The sequence below is a fragment of the Myotis daubentonii genome, chromosome 13, assembly GCF_963259705.1.
Source record: "Myotis daubentonii chromosome 13, mMyoDau2.1, whole genome shotgun sequence".
In the NCBI taxonomy this organism is placed as follows: Eukaryota; Metazoa; Chordata; class Mammalia; order Chiroptera; family Vespertilionidae; genus Myotis; species Myotis daubentonii.
The window spans coordinates 63931481-63958593 of NC_081852.1; the positions used below are offsets into that span (position 1 = coordinate 63931481).

Genomic DNA, 27113 nt, shown 5'->3' on the forward strand with positions numbered 1-27113 from the left:
TAGGGGAAGCATGGGCCCCCCAGACTAGCCCTGCCATCACCTGAGTGTCCCCACGTGGCTCCGCTGCTGCTACAGGGGCAGAGCCTTGCCCAGCTGAGCTCTGCTGGACTCTCGATACAGAATTGTGAGCTATAATAAGATGGTGGTTTTAAGTCAAGTTTTGTGTTTATGGTTTAACGCTTTCCTCCCTCCCCCCATTTTGATGCACTTGGACACAAAATTAGGATATGGGATTTTACTGCACTAACAGCTATGAAAGTCTGCTGGCCTAAACAAGAAATACAGTAACCTAGAAAGTTTTTATTTTATTTTCTAGTTGACTTCTCAAAAATGGTGGTATCCTCAAGAGCTGTCTTCGGAGGGGCTTTTTAACGTTGCTCTCTCTGGACTTTTCCCTCAGAACAGTCACTTCTATGGGTGCCTCCCAGCGAGGCTGTATGAGGGGATAGGCTGTGATCTGCTCGAATTCCTTCACTTCCTCTTTCCTCACCTGAGGTTTTAGGAGAGGAGGAGCCTGGGCGGCGAGTTTCTGAGCATCTCGTTTGTGCTTTCTCTGCTCTGCGAGTTCTCGCCCTCGGATCATGCGCTCTCGGTGTCTCTGCATCTGCTCCTGCAACCACGCCAGCTGGTGCTGTTTGGTTTTAGCTCTGGGTCTTCTCTGGATGTTTTCCGTCTTTTCATGCTCCAGGGTGAATGTTTTGGGGGAAAGTATCTCAGATGGACTTTTCTGAGGCAGCCGATACCTGTGGTCTCGGAGGCCTCTAGCTCGCTCTGCTCGGTGGATGTGTTTCTTTATCTGGTCCAGCTCCTTCTCAGACACTAGATAGTCCCATCTTTGATCATCACCTGTCTTTTCACTGTGTATTCTCTTTCCCTTTTCCTTTTTGCCAAAGTCCCTTTTTGGAAGCATAAAGTATTCCCAAGCATCTTCCAGCATTTCTTGATGTCGCTGACAGCAGGGCTCCTGTGCTTGGCAAACCACAAGTCAAAAGACAGTGTACGTTTACGGAGTGTTTTATTCTCCTGCTGAGACGCGTGGACTGTTTCCTCACTTCTGTAGGATGGACGTCACCCAGCCGCTTGTCAGAGGGACGTATAAAACTGTCTAAGTCGGCTGCTCTGTGTCATGGTCCCGGCACGGATCTCAGGTGGCAGCCAGCCCTGCTTGGCACGCCCACCCCATGCTCACTTAGAGCCTCTTCACTGGGCGCCCCGTCCTCTCACTGCCCTCTGCAGGATCCCTCCTCGGTGAAGCCTTGGCCGTAGACTTCCTCGAGGAAACAGAAGCAGTCACTCAGGAGCACCCCTCTCCCGGCCACAGCCACCACCAAGTGCCTCCCCGACTCCGTCTTCCTGCCTTTCCAATGGACACACTGCCCCTCCCTAGATCAAAGCCAGTCTTCCACCTGTGCTCACTGAGCCTCAAGAACTTCCATTTGCAAATGCTCAAATTCCCTTTCCTGCTTCAGGAAAACGTCCCACTACTGGGCACCCCATCGGCATGAAGATATGCGTCAGCCTGCGTCGCCTTTGAACAGAAGAGAAACCTTCTTTCCTGCACCTCCTCTCCAGCCTCCACTGCCTTCTTTGCTCCCCTCCACAGCGTAACCTGAAGCACTTACCTACGACCCCCTCTACTTTCCTGCCTATTTTCCTCTCAATCCTCTTCGGCTGGGCTTTTGTCCCCACCTCTTCTTCGAGACTGCTCGCATCTACGTCATGGGTGACTGTGCCTGGACAGATCCGGTGCTCCCACCTCTGTCCCGTCACCCTGACCTCTCCGCTTCCTTCTCTGGAGGTGACCATGCTCCTCCAGGCTGTGGACAAGGCATGTGACGGAGGCCAGCATGGGTCTGTACACTATCCCAGCGATTCGCTGAGTGTCCCCAAGTGACTGACCAACCCTCATTCTCTTCCTGCTGCATGGCCATCCCCTCCACTTGCGTTGCTGGTTCTGTCTTTCAATGGTAACGCAGGAAAGTAGAGTGGAGAAATTGTCAGGTAAGATAGAGCCGTCACAGTTAGGGATGCTTGGACAGCGACAGTCTCAGCATGAACCAGGTGACCTCACATGGGTCAGGCTCGGTGGAAAGAGGAATGGACAAGGCTGCCTGTGCCTGCCTCAGCCCCAGGCCCAGATACTCTATACGTGACTCTCCTTACAGAGTGTTGTCTTCAGTCTGCCCTTCTCAGTCCTGTCACTTCTAACCTCAAAACACCCCACACTGGGGTAGTAGCCTCACTGGCTTCTCCGAATCCTCCGTTGTCCCCCTCTGCCCCAGCCGCGTCACAGTGGCAGTGGCCTGTGCATTCTACAGATCCGAGTCCGTCGCTTTTCTGCCTCGACAGTCTCAGTGGCGCCCTAACCTGGTCCTGATCGCCTCTCAGTCGACTGCTCGCTCCCCTGCCGCAGCCACATGGACTTCCTGTTCCCCAAGAGCCATGCTCTTCCCCATCTGAGTCCTTTCCCCTTCCTCCCTTCAGAGTCACACCCGAAGTGGCAGCCCTGACTGTGGCACACGTGTCGCCTCTAGGTCTCAGCTTACCTGCGACTTCCTCAGGCCTTCGGCGCACTCAGTTAGATACAGCCCCCCCCCCCCCCCCCCATGGCACTTAGCATCGTTTGTGGTAGCCACCTGCTTTATGTCACGGTCCCTCCTTGCCAGCCCAGGGAGTGCATAGGCCATGGACGGTGGCCGGGCTGTCCAGCCAGCAGAGGGGCTCAGTGAACCCACACGCCAGGCAGAGCACCAGGCCCTTTTCACCTTGTGATAAACTATCATTGTGTTAGTGGCTCCAAAACCCATGGTAAATGTATTTCCTCACCTTAATCTTCTTTTCTCTTGGGGACTGGGAGCATACTGCAATTTGAGGGTCTGGAGTATTCTGGCCCAGGCCAATCTAGAAGGTCAGAAAGAGAAGTTACGCTAGGATTTGGAGAAGGGTCTCAGGAAACATGCTCTAGCATGCGTTGTATTTGGGAATTGATTTGGGACTGACTTTACATCATTCTCTTTCCTTCTCCCCCATCTATTTCTAAAAAATTTAAAAAAAAATTTTTTAAGAAAGAAAAGTTATAAAAGTAAATATGGATATTTTATGCTTAAATGAAAGAATTTCAAACATCAAGTCATGACAGTGGTTTCTGTCTGGTTCATAGAAAGCACTGAATTAAAATTTCAACTTGCATTTTAATCACCTGTTTCCTAAACCCAAAACGATACTTTAAGTCATGCCACTGTGATGTCGAATTCATGTAATAATAGTGACAGCATCATACTGCATAACAAGTTCCTCGTACAGGACAGGCATACCTCATGCTATTGCACTTCACAAATGTTGTGTTTTTGTACAAATTGAGAGGATGACCCTCCACCAGCAAAAGACTATGACTTGTTTTATGATGATAGTCTGGAACCTAACCACAGTATGTCTGAGGTATGCCTCCCTGTGCTCACTGACTATGAGCCAGTCACTGTGTGAAGTGCTAAAAGGCTCCTGTGAAAACAGACTAAAGTCTCTTGTTTGATAAAAATATGTATTTTTTAATATACATATACTAGAGGGTTCCTAGGTAGGCTTGGCTGGTGATCAGGGCCTATTGGGGCCTTCTAGCTGCCAGCTGGAGCCGGGGCTTTCCTTCATTCCATGCCTCCCCCTGGTGGTTAGTGCACATCATAGCAAGCGATTGAACTCCCTATCTCCCAGTTGAACTCCTGTGGGGACACTTTGCATATTAGCCTTTTATATACATAGATTTTTATTAATTTCAGAGAGGGAGAGAGAGATAGAAACATCAATGATGAGAGAGAATCATTGATTGGTTGCCTCCTGCACACCTCCAACCTGGGCATCGAGCCCGCAACCTGGGCATGTGCTCTTGACTGGAATCGAACCCGGGACTCTTCAGTCCGCAGGCCGATGCTCTATCTACTGAGCCAAACCAGTTAAGGCAAGATATGCATTTCTTTTTTTCTTTTTTTTTTTTTAACTGTAACTTGAAATTTTTTTTTATTTCAGAGGTGAAGGGAGAAAGGTAGGGAGATAGAAACATCAATGATGAGAATCACTGATTGGCTGCCTCCTGCATGCCCCCTACTGGGGGGGATCGAGCCTGCAACCCGGGCATGTGCCCTTGGCTGGAATTGAACCTGGGACCCTTCAGTCCACAGGCTGACGCTCTATCCACTGAGTCAAACCGGCTAGGGGAAGGTACGAATTTCTTAATTCGAGCCTCTCTTTAAGGAATCAGCTTAATGAAAATAATACTTATATAAAGAGAATCACTTGGACTTAAAAGTGCTTGTCATTTAAATACTATGTTGTACATTGTTTCTCTTTCGTGAGAAGAGAAACTGGGAGGATAAAAAATGCTTATAAGCCAGGGAGATAAAGAATATTTTTGATAAGCAAATCAGGTTGAAACAAATTGAGCAAGACTAGACTTTGCCCTAACATGAGCAAAAGATGGCCTGAGTTTTTCTATGATAAATATAAAAAGAACTAGTCTGTGCCAACAGTATTTTATCATATACCTAATTTTAATCCTTTGTCAAACATCATGAAATATGTTTAAATAGTTATGAGAAGTTCTGCATGGGGAAGATGAGGATGGTTCTTGAACCAATATTAATACATTATTATTAACCAAAGTCTGTAGTTTAAGATTCACTCATGTTGTACATCCCATGAATTTTGACAAATTTATGACAAGAGTCCCTTATTATAATCATCAGATCTTTTGCCCACTTTTAATTGGGTTGTTAGTGTTGATAATTGTAGTTGGTTTTAATTTTTTTTGCTTAGGATCCATTTTAATTTTTGTGAAAGGTGTAAGGTCTGTGCCTAGACTTATTTTGCATGTGGCTCCCAGTTGTTACAGCACCATTTGCTGAAAGACCATCCTTTCTCCAGTGAGTTCCCTTTGCTCCTTTGCCCAAGATCAGTTGACTGTGTATGGATCTACTTCTGGCTTTGGACTCTGTTCCCTTGATCTAGGTCTGTTCTCTCTCCACTGTTCAATTACTCTAGTTTTATAGTAAGTTTTAAAAGTCTGGTAGTGTCAGTCCTCTGACTTTTTCTCCTTTAACACTGTTTTATTCTGAGTATTTTGCCTTTCCAGATAAACTTTAGGATCCTTTTGTTGAGCTCCACAAATAACTTGCTCAGATTTTGATTAGGATTCATTGACTCGAAAAATCAAGTTGGGAAGAAGTAATATCTTAACAATATTCATCTTCTTATAAATGAACAAGGATTATCTCTTCATTTATTTACACCTTTGATTTCTTTCATCTGAGATTTGTAGTTTTCCTCATATAGATTTTGTACATATTTTGTTAGATTTATACCTAATTATTTCTTTTGTCTTTTTTTTCTGGTGCTAATGCTATAATTGGTGATTAGTTCCAAGATATTTTTATTGATTCTTTGGGATTTTTCTTTTGGCCAATCATGTCATTTGTGAATGACAATTTTATTTTTTTCCTTCCCAATATGTATACCTTTTATTCCTTTTTTTATTTACATTAACCCTTTGCGGTCGTATTAAATTTGGACATGGGTGTCGTACTGGTCGGAATTAATTTCCATGAAAGAGTAGTGATACATAACATGCAAGATTATGAAGGATAAACAAGATTTATTAATTCTTTTTTGGAACTACGTCACTACTAGTAGAATCGCTACAAACGTTATCACTTTCTATGTCAGAGTCAGTATTCAAGGTGCCAAAATAAAACTCTTCATCGTTACTTTCAGCTTCGCAGTCCACTTCTTTCAGTAACTTTCTTTTTGCCATTTTGGAGTATTATTTTGAAATATCTTTTTTTAAAATATATTTTATTGATTTTTTTACAGAGAAGAAGTGAGAGAGATAGTTAGAAACATCAATGAGAGAGTAACATCGATCAGCTGCCTCCTGCACACCTCCCACTGGGGATGTGCCCGCAACCCAGGTACGTGCCCTTGACCGGAATCGAACCTGGGACCCTTCAGTCCACAGGCCAACGCTCTATCCACTGAGCCAAACCAGTTTCTGCTATTTTGAAATATCTTAACAAGCGAGAATGTCTAATTACAGTTAAATGTAATTTGTAAAGCTTTATTTGAAATTCTGTGAAGTATCTCCGAAGCTTGTCGATTTCTTCACTCTCAAAAGGTGACTGACTCGCCACTGTGTTTTGCATGGCGAGTGTGGAACGACTGCATTTGTTTATATTGAGTTTCGGTATCTCCGATTTGTCGGGGCAATGTTTTGGTTCGTGACAAGGTTGCTTAGACACTTAAGAGCTTTCAGAGAAATTATGAACTGATACATGAATGAATAGAGTTAAGATTCGTATGGTTCCTTGCTGTGGTGGCTGAGAACAGACATACGACTGGAACGGTACAAAGCTTTGGTGGCTGAGAGTAGACAAATGACCGCAAAGGGTTAATTGCTTTTGTAAGGTTAAACCAGCTTTGCTTAACTGAAATAAGTTCTACTTGGTGGTGGTATATAATTCTTTTATACAGTGTTTGATTCCATTTACTAATATTTTATTGAAGATCTTTGCATCTATGTTCACTTGAGATATTGGTCTAGTTTTCCTTTCTTGTAATGTCTTTGTTTTTTGTTTTTTTAAAAAAAATATATTTTATTGAGTTTTTACAGAGAGGAAGGGAGAAGAATAGTTAGAAACATCGATGAGAAACATCGATCAGCTTCCCCTTGCACACCACCACTGGGGATGTGCCCACAACCAAGGTACATGCCCTTGACCGGAATCGAACCCAGGACCCTTCAGTCCGCAGGCCAATGCTCTATCCACTGAGCCAAACCAGTCAGGGCTGTCTTTGGTTTTTGAATTAGGGTAATGCTGGCCTCATAGAATTAGAAAATTCCTTTTTCTGCTATTTTCTGGAAAACACTATAGAGTTGGTAGAATGTCTTAAATGTTTGATAGAATTCATCAGTGAATTCATCTGGCCTGGTGCTGTTTTCATAGATTATTAATTATTGATTCCATTTCTTTAGATATAGGTCTATTCAAATGATCTACTTCTGTAGATGTGGGGTTTCTACTTCTGTAGATTATGTCTTTCAAATAATTGATCCATTTCTTCTAGGTTATCATACGTATGGGCATAGAGTTGTTTGTAGTACTATTCCTTTATTATCCTTTTAATGTCTATAGCAGGGGTGGGCAAACTTTTTGACTCGAGGGCCACAATGGGTTCTTAAACTGGACCGGAGGGCTGGAACAAAAGCATGGATGGAGAGTTTGTGTGAACTAATATAAATTCAAAGTAAACATCATTACATAAAAGGGTACGGTTTGGGGTTTTTTTTTTAGTTTTATTCATTTCAAACGGGCCGGATTCGGCCCGCGGGCTGTAGTTTGCCCACGGGTGGTCTATAGAATCAGTAGTGATGGTCCTTCATTCATTTATGACATTGATAATTTCTTCTCTAGTTTTTTCTTAATTAGCCGTACTAGAGTTTTATCAATTTTATTGGTCTTTTCAAAGAATTGGCTTTTGGTTTTCTTTATTGATTTCCTGTATTCAACTTCATTTATTTTTGCTTTTTGTTTTTTGCTTATTATGGATTTAATTTGCTCTTCTTTTTATAGTTTCCTAGGGGCTTAGATTGATTTGAGATCGTATTTTAATTATATGCATTCAGTACTATAAATTTCCCTCTAAGCACTGCTCTTGCTGCATTCCATGTTTTGGCAAGTTGTATTTTCATGTTCATTTAGTTCAAAATAGTTCTCAATTTCTCTTGAAACTTCTTTGACTCAAATGTTATTTAGAAGTGTGTTTAATCTCAAGCATTTTGGTATTCTTCGGCTACCTTTGTTAGTAGTTTTATTTCACTATGATCTAAGAGCATACTTTATATTATTTCTATTCTTTTGTTAAGGTGTTTATGACCCAGAATATGGTCTGTTTTGGCCAATGTTTCATGTGAGCTTGAGAATGTATATTCTGCTGTTCAATGAACTATTCTAAGGATGTCAGATCCAGTTGATTGATGGTATTGAGTTCAATTATGTCCTTATTGAGTTAATGCCTGATGGATCTGTGAATTACTGACAGGAAGTGGTGATGTTTCTATAACAGTGAATTCATCGATTTCTCCTTGCAATTTTCACTTTTTGCCTCACATATTTTGCCACTCTGTGCAAGGTACGTACACATTAAGGACTGTTACGTGTTCTTGGAGAATTGATCCCTGTATTATGTAATGTACCTTTTTATCCCTAATTTTCCTTGCTCTGATGGTTTACATTGTCTGAAATTAATGTAGCTACTCCGGCCTTGTTTTGATTAGTGTTAATTTATCTTTCTTTGCCTCTTCACTTTTATCTGTTTATAAATTTTTTTTTTTTTTTTCCGGGGGAAGGACGGGGGGAGGGGTCAGGAGGAACGGGGTGCGGGAAAGATCCGCCGGGGCCGCCGGCACGGCCGGGCATTTTTTTTTTATTTTTTTTTATTTTCCAGGTTCCGCGTAGGTTCTGTCTTCTCGGCTCTCTTCTAAGTTATCTTATCTGTTTATAAATTTAAATGGGTGTTTTGGGTAGATAATATATAGTTGGGCCTTTTAAAAATCTAGTTTGATAGTCATTTTATTTTTTTATAGTCATTTTATTAATAATGTTTAAAGTGATTAAAAATTTGATATAATTGGAATAATTAAAAACAAAGTTAACTGTCTGTTGCTGGCAATTTAAAAATTAAAGGACATTCTAATATGTCCTTATTGGTAGGTGTCATAGTTTCCCAAGAAGGGGAAACTAAATGAAGGTTTGTATTTTCTCATTTGGGCCTCAAAGATAAAAACTGTGTCTGATCTTCAGCAAAATACATTATTTTTTAAAATATATTTTATTGAATTTTTTTTTTTTTTTTTTTTGTAACACCCTGGAAGCACCTGCCTCGCCTTGGTCCCTTCCTTCCATCACTGCTTCTGCCTGAGGCTTTTTTTTTTTTTTTTTTTTTTACAAAGGGAGAGCGTTAGAGAGATAAACATCCATCAGCTGCCTCCTGCACACCCCCTCCTGGGGATGTGCCCGCAACCAAGGTACATGCCCTTCACCGGAATCGAACCCGGGACCCTTGAGTCCACAGGCTGATGCTCTATCCACTGAGCAACACCGGTCAGGGCAAAATAAAGGTATTTAGGAACTGCTGTGCTACGTTAAGTCCAGACGTAGTATTTGTTGATCTCTTTTCCTCTTCAATTCACTGTAATCACCTTTCTTCCTCCTGTTTGAACTAGTTGTCTGCTTTCTTCGCCGTGAACTGTAAGGATTAAGGGAGTAAAACATGCCTAGGCCTTGGGATTTATCATCGTTCGAGATGAGCCCGGGGGGCCGGCTTAGGGGTGGGATGGGTGGGACCCCAGAAGGACAGTGAGTGGACTGGGCTGCCTCGGCCCTGGCCCGCCTCTCGGCACTGGGCACGGCATCCTGCGCTACAGTCCCAGCCCTTCGTGCACTGAGAGCCGAGCCGGAAGAGTGGGAAAGCACATGTTCCAAGCGAAGAGGATGGATGGAGTCTGAGGACCACGGTCTCTAGCGAGGGGCCGGGGCCTGCACACTGGCTGCACCCGCACAGCACCCCGTTTTGTTCCGTGTGTCCTGACAGCCGCCCTCGGCGAGGACCTGGACCTCCGCACCCGGCGGGCGCGGGGCGGGCGTTGAAATGGGCCTGAGGTCCACCCGTTTCTCCAGCTCCGTGGTCCCTGTCCCAGCGCCGCACTGCGATGAGCTTAGAGGGGCCCGGGCAACGGGCGGCGCTGGCGGCGGGAGGCCCGCGGGCTCACTGTTCAAGGACATTCTTTTAAAGAAACGTCTCAAAAATCGTATTGAAAAAGCTGGACTTGCTTTCTTCTCAAGCTATGGTGCCGCTGGCTCGCAGGGGCCCGGCAGCGGCGGGCTCGGCCGGTCCCGTTAGAAGCGGCCAGTGGTCGGGCCACCTCCCGGCCGTGGGCGGGTCCAGTCCCCGGCACCCACGCGCCCGCTGGTTGGCAAGCGCTCGAGTGGCCACATGGCGGCCGGCGACGATCGGGACGCTCACCTTCCCACCGCCCCGCGGGACCCGTCTCCGCGTCACGGGCGGCCGTCGGAGGAGCGCGATGGCGAAGGCGCTGGTGCGCGGCTTCCTTCCCGCCGACGCGCCGCGCGTCCCGGCCGCAGGGACGGCCCCGGAAGAGGCGCGGGCAGCGGCCAGGGACGCACCGGCTGCCGCGCTCGCCTTCCCGCCACGCTCGCCGCCCCGCCGCGGGCCCCGCGCTGCGCTGAGTCGCCGGCGCCAGGAGGCGTGGCCGGCGCGCCTAGCCGGCGGCGGCCATGGCCTCGGTGGTGGAATACAAGGGGCTCAAGGCCGGCTACCACTGCGGCTACTGCGACTCCGCGGCGGGCAAGGCGTCCTGCGGTGAGTGTCCGCCTCGCGTCCCGCCCGGCCAGCCCCGCGCCGGGAGCGCACCGCCGCTCCCACTCCCGCGTCCCCTCCCCCTCGCTTCTCCCCGGACCGTCTCCCCTCGCTCCGTCCTCGCCTCACCCTCACCGAAGATGGCGGCCCCGGTCCGGGAAGGGGCAGCAGTAGCCGATGACTGCCCGCCCGGGGCCAAGATGGCGCGGGCGACGTCAGCGCCTTCGCCTAGGGGCGGCTCGGTGCATTGTGGGGCGGCGGCGGCCTGACCGGAGGGGGGGGGGGGCGGGCCTGAGGCGTCCGGGCGGCGCGTTGCATTGTGGGGCGGCGGAGGCCTGAGTGGGGCGCCGGGCAGGAGGCATCCGGAGGCGCGGTGCATTGTGGGGCGGCAGCGGACTGTGGGGTGGGGGCGGGCCTGCGGTGTCCGAGCGGCGCGGTGCATTGTGGGGCGGCGGCGGGCCGAGGGGGGGCGGGCCTGAGGCGTCCGGGCGGCGCGGTGCATTGTGGGGCGGCGGCGAGTCAGGCAGGCGCCGCGACCATGGCCTCCTGTGCCGCCCTGTCGCCCAGCCTGGTGGAGTACTTCGAGGGCGAGGACTTCTACCGCTGCGGGTACTGCAAGAACGAGTCGGGAAGCCGCTCTCACGGTGAGCGGGCGGGCGGGCGGCGCGCGGCTCCTCGGCTCGGCCGACCGTCGGCGGGGCCCCGGCCGCCCCCGCGGCTGTCAGGGTGCAGACAGGCCGCACCGGTGTCGCAGCGCCGCTCCCAGGTTCACGCCCTCGCTCCGCCGCGCTGACGGGCGTCCTGGGGGTCTCGCGGCGGCCAGCGTGGGCCCCGGGGCGGGTGCCCGGGCGCCGTGGCGCGTCGGGGGCGCGGGCTGACCCGCGCGTGCATTCGCCGCCGAGGGCCGGGCCAGCCTCCCCGTAGACGGCGCGGACGCGGCGGGACGGTGCCGGGCCGGGGACCGGTGTCTCCGGGGAAACAGCCGCCCGGCGCCGTCGCTGCTGGCGAGGCCCGGCGTCAGCGCCGGGTGCGATGTGGACCCGCGCCCCGTGCCCGCCCGCCCCTCGGCTTCCCCGGGGCGTTCCGTTTGTCCACGAGCGGCGGTGTTTCCTGCCGGGCCCCGCCGCCGGCGGGTGCGGAAGCTCGGGGCGGGCGGGGACGGCGCCCCGGCTGCCGGTTCACTGAGGAGGCGGGGCCGTCGCTGGGAGCGGGAACGGGGACTCCCCGGGTGCAGTGCCCCAGCGGGTGCGGGTCCGGGTTCGGGTTCGGGGAGGAGACAGGGAGCGCACCGGTGCCGGCGTTCGCCAAGGGCGCAGGCCCCCTCAGACCTGAGCACCGTCGCCGCCGCGTGTGGCCGGGAGCGATAGTCGGGTCTCACTGACCTTTTAGCGGGTTTGTGAGTCGCCAGCGGCTTCCCCGAGAAGACGATGGCGGGGTGCCCGGGCTGAAGTCTGGGGGGAACCTGGAGAGGGGACTGCGCCTGTGGGGCCGGATGTGGTTCTCAGGGTCTTCGCCGCAGGGCGCGGGTCTGGGGGGGCGGGGGCTGCCCCCCTGTCCGCACCCCGGTGCACCCTCCCGTTGCAACAGGAGCCCGTGCCGCTTCCACACCCGCCTCCGGGCGCCCGGGGCTTGGTTTCCTGTGGTCACCGCACATCGGAAAGCGTCCGCCCGCCCGGGATCGCCTCCCCGTTCCTCGGCGTCGGCCTTACCTCCGGATTTTATACTGCGCTTTCGTTTTTGTACTTAAAAGGAATATTGTTATGTTTTTGTCCTGTTTCAGTGTAAACATATATGGAAATCGGGGGAATTCATATGCACAGGAAGCGTTTGCTGTCTAATTTTTCCGCAGCGACTAGCTTAGGTTGTTGGGATGTTATTGTTTAAAGGTGTGATGTAACCTGATTGCAGTGAGGAGCTGAATGTATGACGCCATGGAGAGTATTGACTAATTCTGAATTAAATGTAATCACTCGTGTGTGTTTTTTATTTTTATTTTTTAAAATATATATTTTATTGATTTTTCACAGAGAAGAAGGGAGAGGGATAGAGAGCTAGAAACATCGATGAGAGAGATCGATCAGCTGCCTCCTGCACGCCCCCCACCGGGGATGTGCCCACAACCCAGGCACATGCCCCTCACCGGAATCGAACCCGGGACCCTCCGGTCCGCAGGCCGACACTCTGAGCCAAACCGGTTCGGCTCGTGTGTGTTTTTTAATTAAGGAGAACATATCATAATTTCCATTTGTATTATGTCAAACCAACAAGTATAAAATGTGCAAACTTTTGTGCCTCCAGTGATGTCTAGGTTTTCTTTCTTTGCTTCTGTATTCACGTTAAAAGAACCCAAACTGCTTTGAATGTGGAAAGCAGTCCATGCGCTGCGGGTGACGTGCTGCTTGTCTTTGCCTCCCAGGCATGTGGGCGCACTCCATGACGGTGCAGGACTACCAGGACCTCATCGACCGCGGGTGGCGAAGGTGAGCGCAGCACCCGAGGCTTCTCCCTGGAAAAAATACACCATTTTCTTTAGGAAGTTTTTCTGCTGTTGGGAAGAGGTTTAAGACTTTTTTTATCCCTTTATGTAATGATTTTGTTCTCTTTTTAATGATGTTTACTAGGAAAACTTCAAATATATACATAGAAGGTACATTATGATGAAGCTCATGTATCTGTCACCAAGATTCAACAGTTGTTAACATTTTGGCAGTCTTGTTTCATCAATTCTTTTTTTTTTTTTTTTTTTTAAGTATGGTGTGTTTAACGTTTTTTTTTTTTAATTTTATTGATTTGAGAGAAACATCAATGGGATAGAGAACTCCAATCAGTTGCCCTCCCTCCCACACCCCCAACAGGGGATGGAACCAGCAACCTTTTGGTGCCTGGGACTATGCTCAACCAACTGAGCCACACTGGCCAGGGCTCATGAGTGCCTTTTGGTCCCTGCAATGGACTGAATGTCCGTGTCCGACCACACTTTCCAGCTTCAGTCCTACCCCGTTGTCCTGGTGTTGGGAGGTGGTCGGCCTAGACGGAGCCCTCGCGAGTGGGGTTGGTGCCCTGTGAGAGCGAGTTCCCTGCCCTTCTCCCACGCGAGGCTCCCGGAGGACAGGAGCCAGGAGGCTTGTCTTCACGGGACACGGACCTGCCAGGCCTGGTCGTGGACGTCCCAGCCCCCAGAACCGGGAGGAATACATTTCTGTTGTTTAGAAGCCACTCAGACTGTAGCACTTCGTGGTGGCAGCCCAAGTGGACTTCTCCCCCACAAAGTAATTTAAAGCCGATTTCAGGTGTCATGCCAGTACACCTGTAACAAGTGTGGTTTCTAAGAGGGAAGGGTTCTTTTTCCTTTGCAAGATATCCACAATACCATTTGCTATACCTTACAAAATTAGTAATTCTTTACCTGTTATCTAGTTTTGGTTAGATTTTCTGCTCATCTCACATGTGTGTGTTTTTAACAATTGGTTTATTTGAATCAGGATTCCATTAAGGCCCAAACATTGCATTGCCTTCGATGGCTAAGATTGCTTTGGAAGTTATTTTTTATGTGGATTCTTTAAAAGTAACTATTAGGTAAAGTTCCTTACATAATAGTATGAGCAGTTAAGTGCCCTGTGCCAATCAAGAGACCTGGGATTAAGCACAGCAGATGAAACTTCACAACTTCCCTTAAACTTAATAACAACGGAGTTCAAAAGTAGACACAGGCCAGGTGCCAAAGGACCTTGTGTGCCATGATAAGGAACCTTTTTAAAGGCAGAAGGGAACCTGCCGGCTGTGTGTCCCACGGGAATGGGGCGGCACTTGAGTTTTGGAAATCATCGTTTACGTAGCAGAGACGTGTGTCTGAGGGGTGACCCGAGAGGCAGAAGACTGGCTCCAGGACGATGCAGTGCTGGGGTGTGAGGCATCAGCAGTGGCCAGGGGCAGGAGGACAGGTTGAAGGTTTATTTTTTATTTATTTATTTTTTAAATATATTTTTATTGATTTTAGAGAGGAAGGGACAGGGAGAGAGAAACATCAATGATGAGAGAGAATCATTGATTGGCTGCCTCCTGCACGCCCCCTACTGGGGGTGTGCCTGCAACCAAGGTACATGCCCTTGACTGGAATTGAACCCAGGACCCTTCAGTCTGCAGGCCAGTGCTCTTTCCCAGGGGTCCTCAAACTTTTTCAACAGGGGGCCAGTTCACTGTCCCTCAGACCGTTGGAGGGCCGGACTATAGTTTAAAAAAAAACTATGAACAAATTCCTATGCACACTGCGCATATCCTATTTTGAAGTAAAAAAAACAAAACGGGGACAAATACGATATTTGTATTTGCACGTGGCCCGCGGGCCGTAGTTTGAGGACCCCTGCTCTATCCACCAAGCCAAACTGACGAGGGCTGGAGGTTCATTTTAGAAGTAAGATGACAGGAAATAGCGCTCATTAGAGGGAGGAGTCTAAGATGACCCCTCGGTGCCTGGCTCTGAACTGAATGTTTGTTTGGGCTGCCATACAGTATGCCACAGACGGGCAGCGTAACAGAAATGTGTGTTCTCGCAGAGCTGGAGGCTCCAAGTTCAAAACCAAGTTGTCCAGAGCTCTGGTGTCTACTGCGGCCTCTCTGTGGCTTGCACACGGCTGCCTTCTCCCTGTGCGCACACGGGCCTTCTCTGGGTGGGCATCCCTGGTGCCTCATCTCTTTGTGTTTCCATTTTCTTTTCTCATAAGGACGCATATCAGATTGGATTATGGCTCATCTTAACAGCTTCTTTTTAGCCTAATCACCTCTTTAAAGGCCTTATCTGCAAACACACTCTGGGGTGCTGGGGGTTAGGGCATCAACATTTGAATTTCAGCCCACAGTGTCGTGGCTCTGCCGTTAACTGCGCTCTAGAAGCAGGAAAGGAACAGGCGGACGTGGGTACTTTGTGCTGTTGCGCATGGAGCCCCCAGCGTGGCTGTCAGGCCGCAGCGGGCCTGGTCCCACCGTCTCCAGGGCAGAGGACCTGGGTGGTAGCTCAGGCCTGGCAGGGTGGCAGGTGCTGATGAGGAGGTGCCTGAGGGGAGTGGTCTGGGAGGACCTGGTCAGGTCTAGCCAGAGTAGCTGGCCTCTGGCCTCAGCACACCCACGCTCAAGATGTCGCTTAGGAAGAGGAACTAAACTAAATGCGTTTCTGTGCTATTGATTAGATTTTCCCAATTAAGTTTGTGTTTCTGTAGGAATCTACTTTGGTATATATGAGAAATATGTAAGAAATTAACAAAACTATTTTATAATTTTAGAAGTGGGAGATATGTGTACAAGCCTGTGATGAATCAAACATGTTGTCCTCAATACACTATAAGGTAAGAATTTTGATTAATAGAAAGAGGCTCCATAATATGAAGATTGTGTATAGTTTTTTAGTAGAGTCTTGCTTGTTTTAAATGTTAATTTTCATTCTAAGTAGACATTCTTTTTTTAAAAAATATATATTTTATTGATTTTTTTACAGAGAGGAAGGGAGAGGGATAGAGTTAGAAACATCGATGAGAGAGAAACATCAATCAGGTGCTTCCTGCACACCCCCCACTGGGGATGTGCCCGCAACCAAAGTACATGCCCTTGAGCAGAATCGAACCTGGGACCTTTCAGTCCATAGGCCAACGCTCTATCCACTGAGCCAAACCAGCTAGGGCTAAGTAGACATTCTTTATAAGGAAGAGCAAATGAGTTGGGCTTTTCCACATACTGCTGCTATATTCATGTGGTGATCAGAAGCTTTTAGTAGTGCTTAATTGGTTCACATCTATCTATATAAAAGCCTAAGCAACTATTTGGTGCCTGTGGCATGCACTGACCATTGGGGCAGATGCTCAGTGCACAGGCATGGAAACATGGAACAGATTGATGAATCTCAGAGGGGAGGAGGGAAGGGCGGGAAGGGATTAACCAAAGATCTTATATGCATACTAGAGGCCCAGTGCACAGATTCATGCGCGCCGGGGGGGGGGGGGGGGGGGGGGGGGGGCCTTGGCCTGGCCTGTGCCTTCTCGCAATCCGGGACCTCTTGGGGTATGTCGGGCTGACGGTTTTGGCCTGATCCCTGGGGGCTGACCCCACTGGTAAGCACAAATCTGTGTACCAGGCCTCTAGTATAAATATATGAAAAAATATCCTCTTCATTTGGCAGTGTTGGCAGTGATATCGTGAACTATTGGTAAATACTCAAATTACTTTTAGATATCAAATTTTTACAGTTTTTAGCTCAGGGCTTTCCCTGCTCTAGCACATAACTTAACACTGTGCCTGCATTCCAGCAGTGCTAGGTCGGATTCTTGGGGAAGAGGAGCAGCAGGAGGGCTCAAACCTGAACCGCCACATGCATTCAGAGTCCACTTTTCTGTATTAGAAAACTTAAACGAAAAAGTCTTATTTTCCTACAGAATGTTCAATTTTTCATAATCTTTTGGGTTTACCCTCTGCCCCCGTCACCACATCCTAATATGAAAAGCTGTTCTCTCTCTGGCCAGGAAGCGCAGTGTTTTTGGTGCCGATCTTTGTAGCAGGCCCTCCTTGAGGGTCTGGCAGTTCCAGCTTTCCAGGGTCCCCTTGGGGATCCGTGCACGTGCGGGTCTTGCTTACTGTGGGCTTTGAGTAGGGGTCTGGCTGGGCTGTTCTGTTGGGATCCCCCATGTCGGTGCTTTCAGGTCTGATCACATTTGGAGAGAAGCCCTCACCTCCAGGAGGTCTCAGTCCCGTGCTCCCCGCGTGCGTGTAGCCCTGGTGGAAGAGACTGTTTCTCTCTTTACTGAAACTGCAGTTTCCTACTGGGCTGTGAGGGGGTCCTCTGTGCAGGGCGGGGGAGGGCGCCTGACATCCAGCGGCTTCCAGAACCTCCTTCCAGGGGCTCTTCCGAGCTGTAGATGTACCTTCTTGCATGTCCCCTGTGGTGTGTGACGCAGGTATCACTAGCCCTGAGGCATTGTGGGTGATGCAGAGACCGACAGTAGGGCATCCTTTGGGCTTTGCTCACAGTTGGTTCAGGGTTGACTTTCTTTGGTCTGCTCAGTCAGCTACCCTTGTACTTCCGCTTCCCAGCTCCCAGCATTTCTCCCATCTGTTTCCTAGTGTATTATGTCTTTTTTTCCTAATCCTTAGTTTTAGTGAGATGTGAGGTGAGGTTAGAGGCTACGTTAAGCCTTGACTTTATCCAGAAATCCCAGGCATAAGCTTTGCCTCAATATACTGGATATTGTCCATAACTGGTTTATTTTTTCAGAGTTTGAGTTCATTTTTTAAATATTTACTTTGCTTTCCTAGGTGCCGATCTTTACAGTTTCAGCCATCAAAATCTCACAAGAAGGTTTTGAAAAAAATGTTGAAATTTCTGGCTAAAGGGGAAATTTCCAAAGGAAATTGTGAGGGTAAGATGAGATGGGGTCTAAAAACTGTTTACTTTAAAATGATGTCTCTTTCCAAGGTTCTCATTTTCCGCCAGGGAACAGGTCCTTACGACAGCAGGTACCGCTGTTCCTGTGACGACAGTTACTCGCGAGCTGCTGTTACTTGACCCTGGCCCCACATCAGGGCATGGGAAATGGATGCCAGGGCAAGTCTTGCTTGATGTGAGAGTGAGGGTCATTTTTGAGATACGATGTTGTGGAGTTTATGGAGATCGTAGTTGTCATGGTGCTTTGACAACTCTTCTCTTACTTGGTCCCAGTAATATCCTGAAGGAAACGGGAAGGGGTATTGTCTCTGGAGACCAGGTGCTCACATGCAACTTGCATGCGATTGCAGTCACTGTGACCGTTGAGTCGGACGTGGATTTTCTGTTGAAGTGAGACTGACTTTAGTAAGTTATATTGCCTGAAATTCTGTTTCTTACTTGTCTGACCAATTTTGAATTATGTGGGAATTTCTTTTTTTGTTTTTTAAATGTGTGAATTTCTTAAAGATAATTAGTAACATTTAATTAACTGTGGTTACAGATACTTTGCATTTTCAGTTTTGTTACTTAAAAAAACAAACAAAAAACCCCTTTTCTTATAGGCAGTGCCTAAATAACATATATAAGAATTGAGAATGCACCCATTCTTCATGCTCCTGAAGGAAGCTTCCCACCTCAGTCTTAGCTTGTTAATTTTCCCCAAGTTTGCTTTGAGTGCCTACAATGTCCCAGGCCCTTTTGTAAGCACTGGAGAGACAGTGGCCAGCAAGACAGGTCCGTTCTCTGCCCTCCTGCACTGTCCATAATGGACCAGGATTCAGGACAGGTTGGAGCTGGCCGGGCAGGGCTCAGGTCGGGCAGTTGGAGCTTTGGGAGCCTCAGGATGTTGGCTTAGCTCTGCTGCTTATTGTCCGTTCATCATCTTGCAGGTTAGATTTTGTTGGTTAGTCAATGTACAAACTTTCCAATGGCTGGGAATCCTGTTCTGAGTTTCAAAAATTAATATTTAGATAAGGTTTGAGGATGCTGTTCATTTGTAAATTGATGGTTGCCTGCCCTTTTTATTTTTAATATGTATTTTATTGTTGATAGTTTTACAGATATCTCCCATTTACCCCTCCCTGGTTGCCTGTCTTTTTATGTAGCTCTTATGTTCGATTCTTTATTTGACTTGTATAATTTTCTGAATTACTTATGTCTGCAACTTAGTTCATAGGAGTGATGTACTCATTAGGGTAAAAGCTGCAACATAGAGACGCCAAAATGCAGTGACTAAACGAGGATAGCAGTCTGCTTCTGCCTCGCACAGCGTTCGGGTGCTGTGTCAGGCTGGCCGTTCCGGGCCGCCCTCCATGTGTTTCCAAACTCGCTCTGGTTTTTCCTGATCCTGCCAGTGGGGAGGGGAAAGGATGGAAGTTCAGGGCACATATTTCCTTTAAAACAAGGGAGGCAACATTGGATATATCCGTTTGGTTATATTTTGTTGGTGGGAACTTGGTCCCAACTTGCAGAGGGATGGCAGTGTGCTCCCTGGCTGGGCTGCCCTAGTCCTGGCTGCCGCTCTGCTGCTGGGAGGGCGGGAGGGTGGCTGTGGACACACAGGAGCTTCTGCTACGGAGGGGAAAGGGACATTGCTCCCCTTTCTGTGCCTTGACCGTGTCTGGCTGATGGACTTGGCTGTTTTCTTGTTTGTAGATGAGCCTATGGAGCCCAGCATGGAGGATGCCGTTGCTGGGGACATGGCGCTAATCAATAAATTGGATCTACAGTGTGACCTTAACCTCCAAGAGAGCCTAGAGAGGGAAGTGAAGAAGAAAGGGAAAAGCACAAAGAAAGAGGAATCTAACGAGTTTATTCAGTCACAGGACAAAAACGAGGAGCTGGGCTCCGGGGAGCCGTCCCACGCAGTGGACGTGCACACAGCTCCTAAGCCAGGTAGTGTGCCGTTGTCATCGATGTCTTGTCAGGTGCTCTTTGTGCTGGGGTGTTACCCGGGTCCTCTCACCAGCTGCAAATGCGAGTTACTCCTGAGTCTACAGCATACAGCTTATTACCTGGGTTTAGATGGACAAGTCACATCTTTTTAAAACGAATGTTTAGTAAGCCTGAAACTAGCCTTATTATCCCCAAACACATTTGAAAAGAGCTCCATTTCTTCTTACTACCTTAGGGCCCTCGAGGCTTGAGAACCAAACTTTTGTAGTGAAAAGATATGCTAAACATTTTTATTTTTGATGTTAAGTGAGACAAAGTAATTTTTGGTATTATGTCCACAGTATATAGACATTGTAAAATTCTTGTTTATCATTAGTTTTTTTAGGTAATCATAATAAATTTTAATTTAAAAAATTTGAGATTTTGATATTTAATTTCACTTTTAAAAAGGTAAGATTTTTTTCCCTGTATTTTCACTTATAAAAAGAATTAAGTATAAAAATTTTATTAAGCATTAAATGGGTATATAATGTGCTTGTGTGCATGTATGTGTATATAATTCTTTTAAAATTTTATAAAAATAGTTTGGATGATTTTTATGCTTCATTTCTTGAATTTGTTCTTATACTTAAGAACAAAGGATTTTTAGTACTATTTTAGTTTTTCTTTGCTACATATATAAAAGCACAGAAAAGTTTTTGTTGAAGTGTTTTTTGTGTGTGTGTTTTTTTTAATGTAAGACTTCCATGGCATTTAAACTGATGTTGGTCTGAGATTTTATCCTAAAAATGAGAATAAGCCATTAAAATACTTTGAATGGTTTAGATAATTTCCTTCAACTTTTACTAGAGTGATAGGGTTAGTTTTATTTTTAATTTCTTATTATAAAAATTACTTGTGTATCAGATTAAAAAGCCGTTTCAGAGAATTTCAAACAGACACATGAAGACTGAATATTATAATGAACTTCAATGTACCCTCCCCTCATTTGAAAGAGTCACTGACGTATAATTGATGATACTTATGATTTTTGTTGTACTGATAGTATTACAGATATCTCCCATTTTTGGTACTACTGTTTCTATAATGACGATTACCCTTGAACTGGTGTTACTATTACACTGGCCCATAGCAAGGATATGGGAAATGGATGCCAGGAGAAGTCTAGCTTGGTATAAGGTTGAGGGTCATTTTCAATATGTGATATCGTCGAATTACGGGGTCCCAGATAGTTAAAATTTTTACCTTTTAAAGAGGTTTGATTAAAATTCTGATGCAGTGGTTCTCAACCTTCCTAATGCCGCGACCCTTTAACACAGTTCCTCATGTTGTGGTGACCCCCAACCATAAAATTATTTTCGTTGCTACTTCATAACTGAAATTTTGCTACTGTTATGAATCATAGTGTAAATATCTGGCATGCAGGATGTATTTTCATTGTTCGCGACCCACAGGTTGAGAACCGCTGAAGAGCTAACTAATGCGACTCCTCAGTTAGGTGGGGAGAGACGTACTGTCAACCAGGTAAAGGTGTTTTTCATTGAGAACCTGCCCCAGTGTGCTCTGGGATCAGCACATCTTTCTACCTGAGACTGAGCATGTCTGTGTCCCCAGTGCTCATAAGTGTGGGCCTGAGGCAGCCATGTCCTGAGCAAAAGATACTTGATTATGTTCTCTCTGCTCACAAAGGCAGAGGAAGTAAATACTTTTTAAACAGAGAGATTTTCAACAGTAAGAGCTGGAAAGCTCTGTGCCTCTTCACCTTCTCCAGCAGTTCTTGAAGACTGACTTTCGGCTCCACACCAGTACCCTCTCCGACACCTGCCCCGAAGCTCACCTGACAGCTGGGTCTCTCTGGACTTGTTTTGTAGAGTCTTTGAGACTTGAAAAAACATTTCCAGAGTCAACTGTGATTGGTCTAATATTCTGAAATTCTTTTTAGGCAAAGGGGCAGATTTGAGCAAGCCTCCGTGTCGGAAAGCAAAGGAAATCCGGAAGGAGAGGAAGAGGTTAAAGCTCATGCAGCAGAGCCCGGCAGGAGGGCCGGAGGGCTTCCAGGCTCCACGGGAACCAAAGACCAAACCCAACCAGCCGAAATCGCTGGAAGAGTTAATTTTTGAATCTTTACCGGAGGATGCGTCACATAAGTTAGAGGTACTTTGGAGAACATAGGATGTTCTGTTTTGCTTTATTGTTTGTTTTTTGTGTGGATTCCCTTGTATGTTCTCATTTGAGGTTATATTAACCCATTGATGCGTTGTGTAAACTGGGAATTCAAGTGGATGGAGGGGCATTGTGTTTACTGAGTCAGCTGCTACTTGAGAGAAACTTAAGATTAAAAAAATAGGCAGTTTGACTAAAGTTACCAAAGCAATTCCAGGTTTTTGCATGTTATGATGCGTAAAGTCTTTGGCTTTCTGTATCCCGTGATTGAAATTTAGTAGTTAAGTGAAAAAAAGCAAAAAACACCTGTTTAACTTTCACTTATGGCAGTTTTGGTTTAGATAGTAAAGGCGAACAGGTCACACGAGGCGCATCACTGTTGTCGCTATTCTGTCGTCCTGATCGTAGTCGAGCAGCAGCACCTGTGCAGGCCAGCAGGAGGGAGTACTGCAGCAGTACTGAGTCGTACTGCGTCATAAACTTCTCGTTACTCCCCCAAGCCAGGTTAGCATGATAGGAACACTTTTAGAGTGTTCCTGCTATTTTCCCCAAATTGATTTACATTCCAGATTAAGTCTAGATTTTTCAGTATCCGTTTGGTATTTATACCTTGTTTTCTAAATCAGCCATAATGATCCTGTCATTGACAAGAGAGCAGCTTCCATAATTGGGTCGTAGACTTCAGCTAGTCTTAGACTGAGACAGGGTCCTCTGCCTTAACGAGCCTGTAAGTTGGAGGAATAACTTTTTAAGTTTATTTACTAACTGGTAGATTTTTAACGTTAAAATATTACATATTTATGCATTAATATTTGTACTGGAGCATTTGGTTCTTTTTGGGTGGGAGTAACTGTTAATGCATATTCCATGGAATAAGCAAATGAATTAATGGACATTGTTTTTAACTCCTTCTGAAGGTGAGGGTGGTGAGATCATCTCCACCAAGTTCTCAGTTCAAAGCCACAATGCTGGAGTCGTACCAGGTCTATAAACGGTACCAGATGGTTATTCACAACCACTCACCTGATGAACCAACTGTCAGCCAGGTCAGCAGGCCAAGTGTTCCGTGCATACGGAACTCTCCCTTCCACTCGATATCCCTGTATGAACTATCGGTTTACTTGTGGTGCATTTTATTTATATTCCGTTTGCAGCATATCTGCAAAGAGAGAACTGGATTGACGGACATTCTGAAAGTGCAAATTGTGCCTAGTGCCAGTCATGTGTAATTTCAAAATGGGAAAAGGAACACACAAAATGAATTACCTTTAATTAAAATCACTATCTTTAGAGGCATTTATCTAAAAAATAATAGAGGTCTAAGTAAAAATATTTGAGAAAAATGCAAAAAACCTTTACATTTTATGGTAGGCATACTTTGCACAACAGGTTAATATGCTTTCTCCCCGTTTTCAAGTCACGTGTAGAAGGGTTCATTCATAACAGCTGCCTTACTCTGTTAATATACTGCCCAGACTCAGGAGAGTTAGAAAAGTAAAGTAAGATAGAGTATTTGAACAAAAGTCCTGTCTTATTGCTTGTAACTTTATAAATCAAATTACCCAGGAAAAATCTGGAAGAGGAAAAAGCTTAAAGCATTTACTATGTCGTGGTGACAAAGGGAGCGGCCATGGCCATTAGCAGCCACATTGACTCCAGGGTGTGCAGAAAATGACGTAGGTGGGTCAGGAAACCCAAAACAAAGGAAGATCAATGTCTTGGCCCTTATTAATGTGAAGCTAGTGCTTCAGGTCTGTGCCCGTCACTCCTCCCAGGACGATTCACTTCCTGGAGAATCCAGTGCTGAGCTTTGGAAGGGGAATTGCGGAGATCTTACTTAGCCTCACCTTCAGAAGCGTGTCATCGGGTGGAGGTGTTTCAATAGCGTTTGCTTGTATCTTCCTTGCTCTGAAGGTGAGGTTAGTACCCGTCTCCTTTGAGGACCCAGAGTTCAAGTCGTCCCTCAGCCAGTCGTTTTCTTTATATGTCAAGTATCAAATGGCCATACACCAGGATCCGCCCGAGGAGTGTGGGAAGACTGAGGTACCCTTTGTTACACGTTTTCCTATGTGCTGGGCTTGTGTGTGAAGAAGCAATAGAACTTTCTTATGCCACTTTTTTATCTGCTAAGTGGAGTGTGTATTACTCTACTTTCAGTGTGTATGTCTGAATATTATGAAAATGCGTTTTACATGTCAACCTTTAAATCCTCAGAAAAACGGATGTGTTCTTACTCAGTGTTCTGCTCAGGAACCTGAATGATGCGTGTTTATCTGTTGTCCTCAGGCCAAGTCAGCAGATATCACTGCGTGCTCGTTATCGCCAGTCTTTGCGCAACAAATCCTGCATGTGCCATGTTTCTTCCTGCACATGCCTGTGCAAAGTTTAATCTATAGATTAGGCACATAGGAGATGGCCAGCAATAGCTAACAGTAATGGTGCAGTTGAACAGCGTGCTATAACAGGGGTGGGCAAACATTTTGACTCGAGGGCCACAATGGGCTCTTAAACTGGACCGGAGGGCCGGAACAAAAGCATGGATGGAGTGTTTGTGTGAACTAATATAAATTCAAAGTAAACATCATTACATAAAAGGGTACGGTCTTTTTTTCAATAGTTTTATTCATTTCAAATGGGCCGGATCCGGCCCGCGGGCCGTAGTTTGCCCACGGCTGGTCCTATAATCAAGTTATGGGAGCCATGTTTGCCTGATAACCAGGGGAGGAGAATGGACCGCCTGGATACGCTGGGCACGGATGATTGACGTCCTGGGCGGGTGGAACGGCGTGGCTCGCGATTTCCTCACACCGCTCAGAGTGGTGTGCTGTTTAAAACCTACGGATTGTTTTATTTCTGGAATTTCCCATTTAATATCTTTGGACTGCTGTTGGCAGTGGGTAACAATTCTTGGGGGTGCTGAGTAGCTCTCTGCTCCTATGGCTTGCAGCCCCTCGTGCTGCTGCTCTCTGGCTCCTTTCTCTTGGAGGGACACCCCTGCTTCATGAGCAGGATCTTCCCGAGACGATATTACACTGGGGCTCACTGATCAGCAGTGTCAAGCCTGTGAGCTGCCCTCGCGGTCTCTCTGTGTAAGGAGGTGTCCCTGCTGCAGATGTTCCTGCCGTGATGGAGGTTATTCCCGGCTCCTGTGCCTTCCTGGACACTGTTTGCTACAGAGTTCAGAGCACTTCCTGTGAGCGGTGCAGATGTAGGAGGCCTGCACTCCTCAGGGGGACTGGCTTAGGGGAGGCTTGTCTTCCATGAGGCATATGTGGCCGGCCAGTCAGCCTGGGTCCGCCCTAACCTGGAGAAACACCGGAGCTAATGGGATACTGGGTTGTGCATGGCTCCAGCCAGCAGGTGGCGCCCTGGCTCCAGAACAGGTCTGCGCTTTGATCCCCATCAGCCCTACCCGTGTGGGATACAGCCCTGTATTCACAGCCTGAGAGGTGGGATAAATGCTTTCCTTCTGCCCTTGGGTAGAAGCAGTTTGCATTGAGGCGTTGAATATGACGATTATAGATGATTCGTTGCTTGTGAAAGATTTAAATTTTTTTTGGAACTTACAGACGCTTTCAGTTTCATTTCCCCTCAGTAGTCTTACTCTATGTATATGAAAATAATAACTTACATTTAGAAAGTTATCACTGTGTCAGACTGACATTTCCTTCAGGTATGCGGACAAACCAGTCATGTACATAGGCATGCACTAGTTTATAAATATCTAACTCATACAATTAACAGAATGTGAATGAAGGCAAGCTCTGAGCATTTTGAAATATTTTTTGTATATTTTTTTAGGCCAGGACTAACTTAGCTGAATAAAGTAGAGGGCTTAGGCCATGATCGGTTTAATTTAATTAAAAAACCCACTTTTTATGAGCAACTTCTAAGTCAGGGTACTTTCGTATTCTAATCTGTCTTAAGGTGTGTGAGATATTTACTAATAGTTAACTTACCAAAGCTTTTGAATCACTTAAATAAGTTAAAGGCTCTGTTGTATTCTTAGCATAATGTTAATTTGGGGGAGATGCAAAAGGGTTTGTGTTAAGTAGCACTGGGAACATTTTTATTAAAGTTTATTTTGGTCAGTAATTTCCAGAAACTCATCTCAGATCATAAAATCATAACATCATACATTAGTGGTTGTGTAGATTGACTTCCTCTATTTGGAGAATTAGGCGATTTGTCCAAGATGATGGGGGATCAATGGCAGAGGGATGCCTACAAATTAAGTTGCCTTCTACTGGGCCACATTTTACCATTCGACGAAGTTACAGTGGCCTAAATAATGTCTGTAGAATAACTGACACCAGTGAGTGAGATGTTCAACATGAGCAAACCTTCCAGGTAATTGAAACACCTTTATTGCCAAGATTTTATGTTCTCAAATCATGTGCAGGGACAGTCCTTCACAAGTGCGCGGTAGTCCTCTGCCTCCTCACAGTGCCGGCAGGACTGTCTGCTGATGGTGCCTTGTGTTTCCTGTGCAAGTGCCCGCAGACGACTGCCTTTTCTCTAATTGACTCTCTTAGCCTCTTCCTTTCTCTCTTTGATGTCAGTTCTCACGGTGTTAGTTTGTCTAGTTTTAGCGCTTTCCCTCTCTACCTTGTGGTCTCTTAATGTGTTTGTTAAAATAGTTATTGAGCACCTAGGGTGTGCCAGGTACTGCTGGAGAAGCATTTGGTAGGTAGCACGTGAGTCAGCAGGCTGAGATCCCTGCTCTGGTGGGACACTTCCGGGGTGACAGGAGGTGATCAGAGATGGTCATGAACAGTTGGCATAGTGAGTGAGTCGAGATGGTGGTTGGCAGGGATGGGTTGAGAGGAGGGCAGGTACAGGGAGCATGCTGGTGCTTGTAATTGTCCTGGAAATGAGCACCAGGTAACGGAAGTGGAGGGATCCTTGTGTGAGGGGGTACAAGCATCGGGATGCTTTTCATCAACCTTTATCACCTTTTAGTGCTTTCTTTGGGGGTTTTGGTTTTGGTTTGAATGTCTGAAATTCTAGAGTAGCTTGATAATTGACCTCTCATAAACATATCCTATATAATCAAAGCCTAATATGCAAATCCAACAGTGGAATGACTGGTTGCTTGACGCACACTGACCACAAGGGGGCAGACACTCAATGTAGGAGCTGCTCCCTGGTGTTCCCCGATGGTGAA

The 27113-nt window shown here is 46.7% G+C and overlaps 1 protein-coding gene and 1 long non-coding RNA gene across 30 annotated transcripts in view; one reads left to right on the top strand and one right to left on the bottom strand.

Moving 5' to 3' along the window:
* Positions 1–220: 220 nt before the first annotated feature.
* LOC132214495 (uncharacterized) overlaps positions 221–27113 on the bottom strand; it is a 385317-nt gene continuing 358424 nt past the window's right edge. The window contains exons 2-4 of the long non-coding RNA XR_009448299.1: positions 10069–10687; positions 2827–2901; positions 221–1267 (exon numbers count right to left, since the gene is read on the bottom strand). This is a non-coding gene — a long non-coding RNA (uncharacterized LOC132214495). The remainder of the gene's footprint in view (positions 1268–2826; positions 2902–10068; positions 10688–27113) is intronic.
* Positions 10285–27113, top strand: part of ATE1 (arginyltransferase 1) — a 51610-nt gene continuing 34781 nt past the window's right edge. For 12 of the 29 annotated variants that reach the window (XM_059661848.1, XM_059661849.1, XM_059661847.1 and 9 more), the window contains exons 1-8: positions 10906–11066; positions 12839–12902; positions 15699–15761; positions 17719–17822; positions 19544–19783; positions 21726–21937; positions 22864–22992; positions 23861–23989. In XM_059661848.1, coding sequence (XP_059517831.1) covers positions 10961–11066; positions 12839–12902; positions 15699–15761; positions 17719–17822; positions 19544–19783; positions 21726–21937; positions 22864–22992; positions 23861–23989 — 1047 coding nt within the window. In that variant the 5' untranslated portion in view covers positions 10906–10960. Of the gene's footprint in view, positions 10426–10905; positions 11067–12837; positions 12903–15698; positions 15762–17718; positions 17823–19543; positions 19784–21725; positions 21938–22863; positions 22993–23860; positions 23990–27113 lie in introns of those variants that run through there. The other 17 variants (XM_059661853.1, XM_059661876.1, XM_059661860.1 and 14 more) reach the window with 12 other exon arrangements.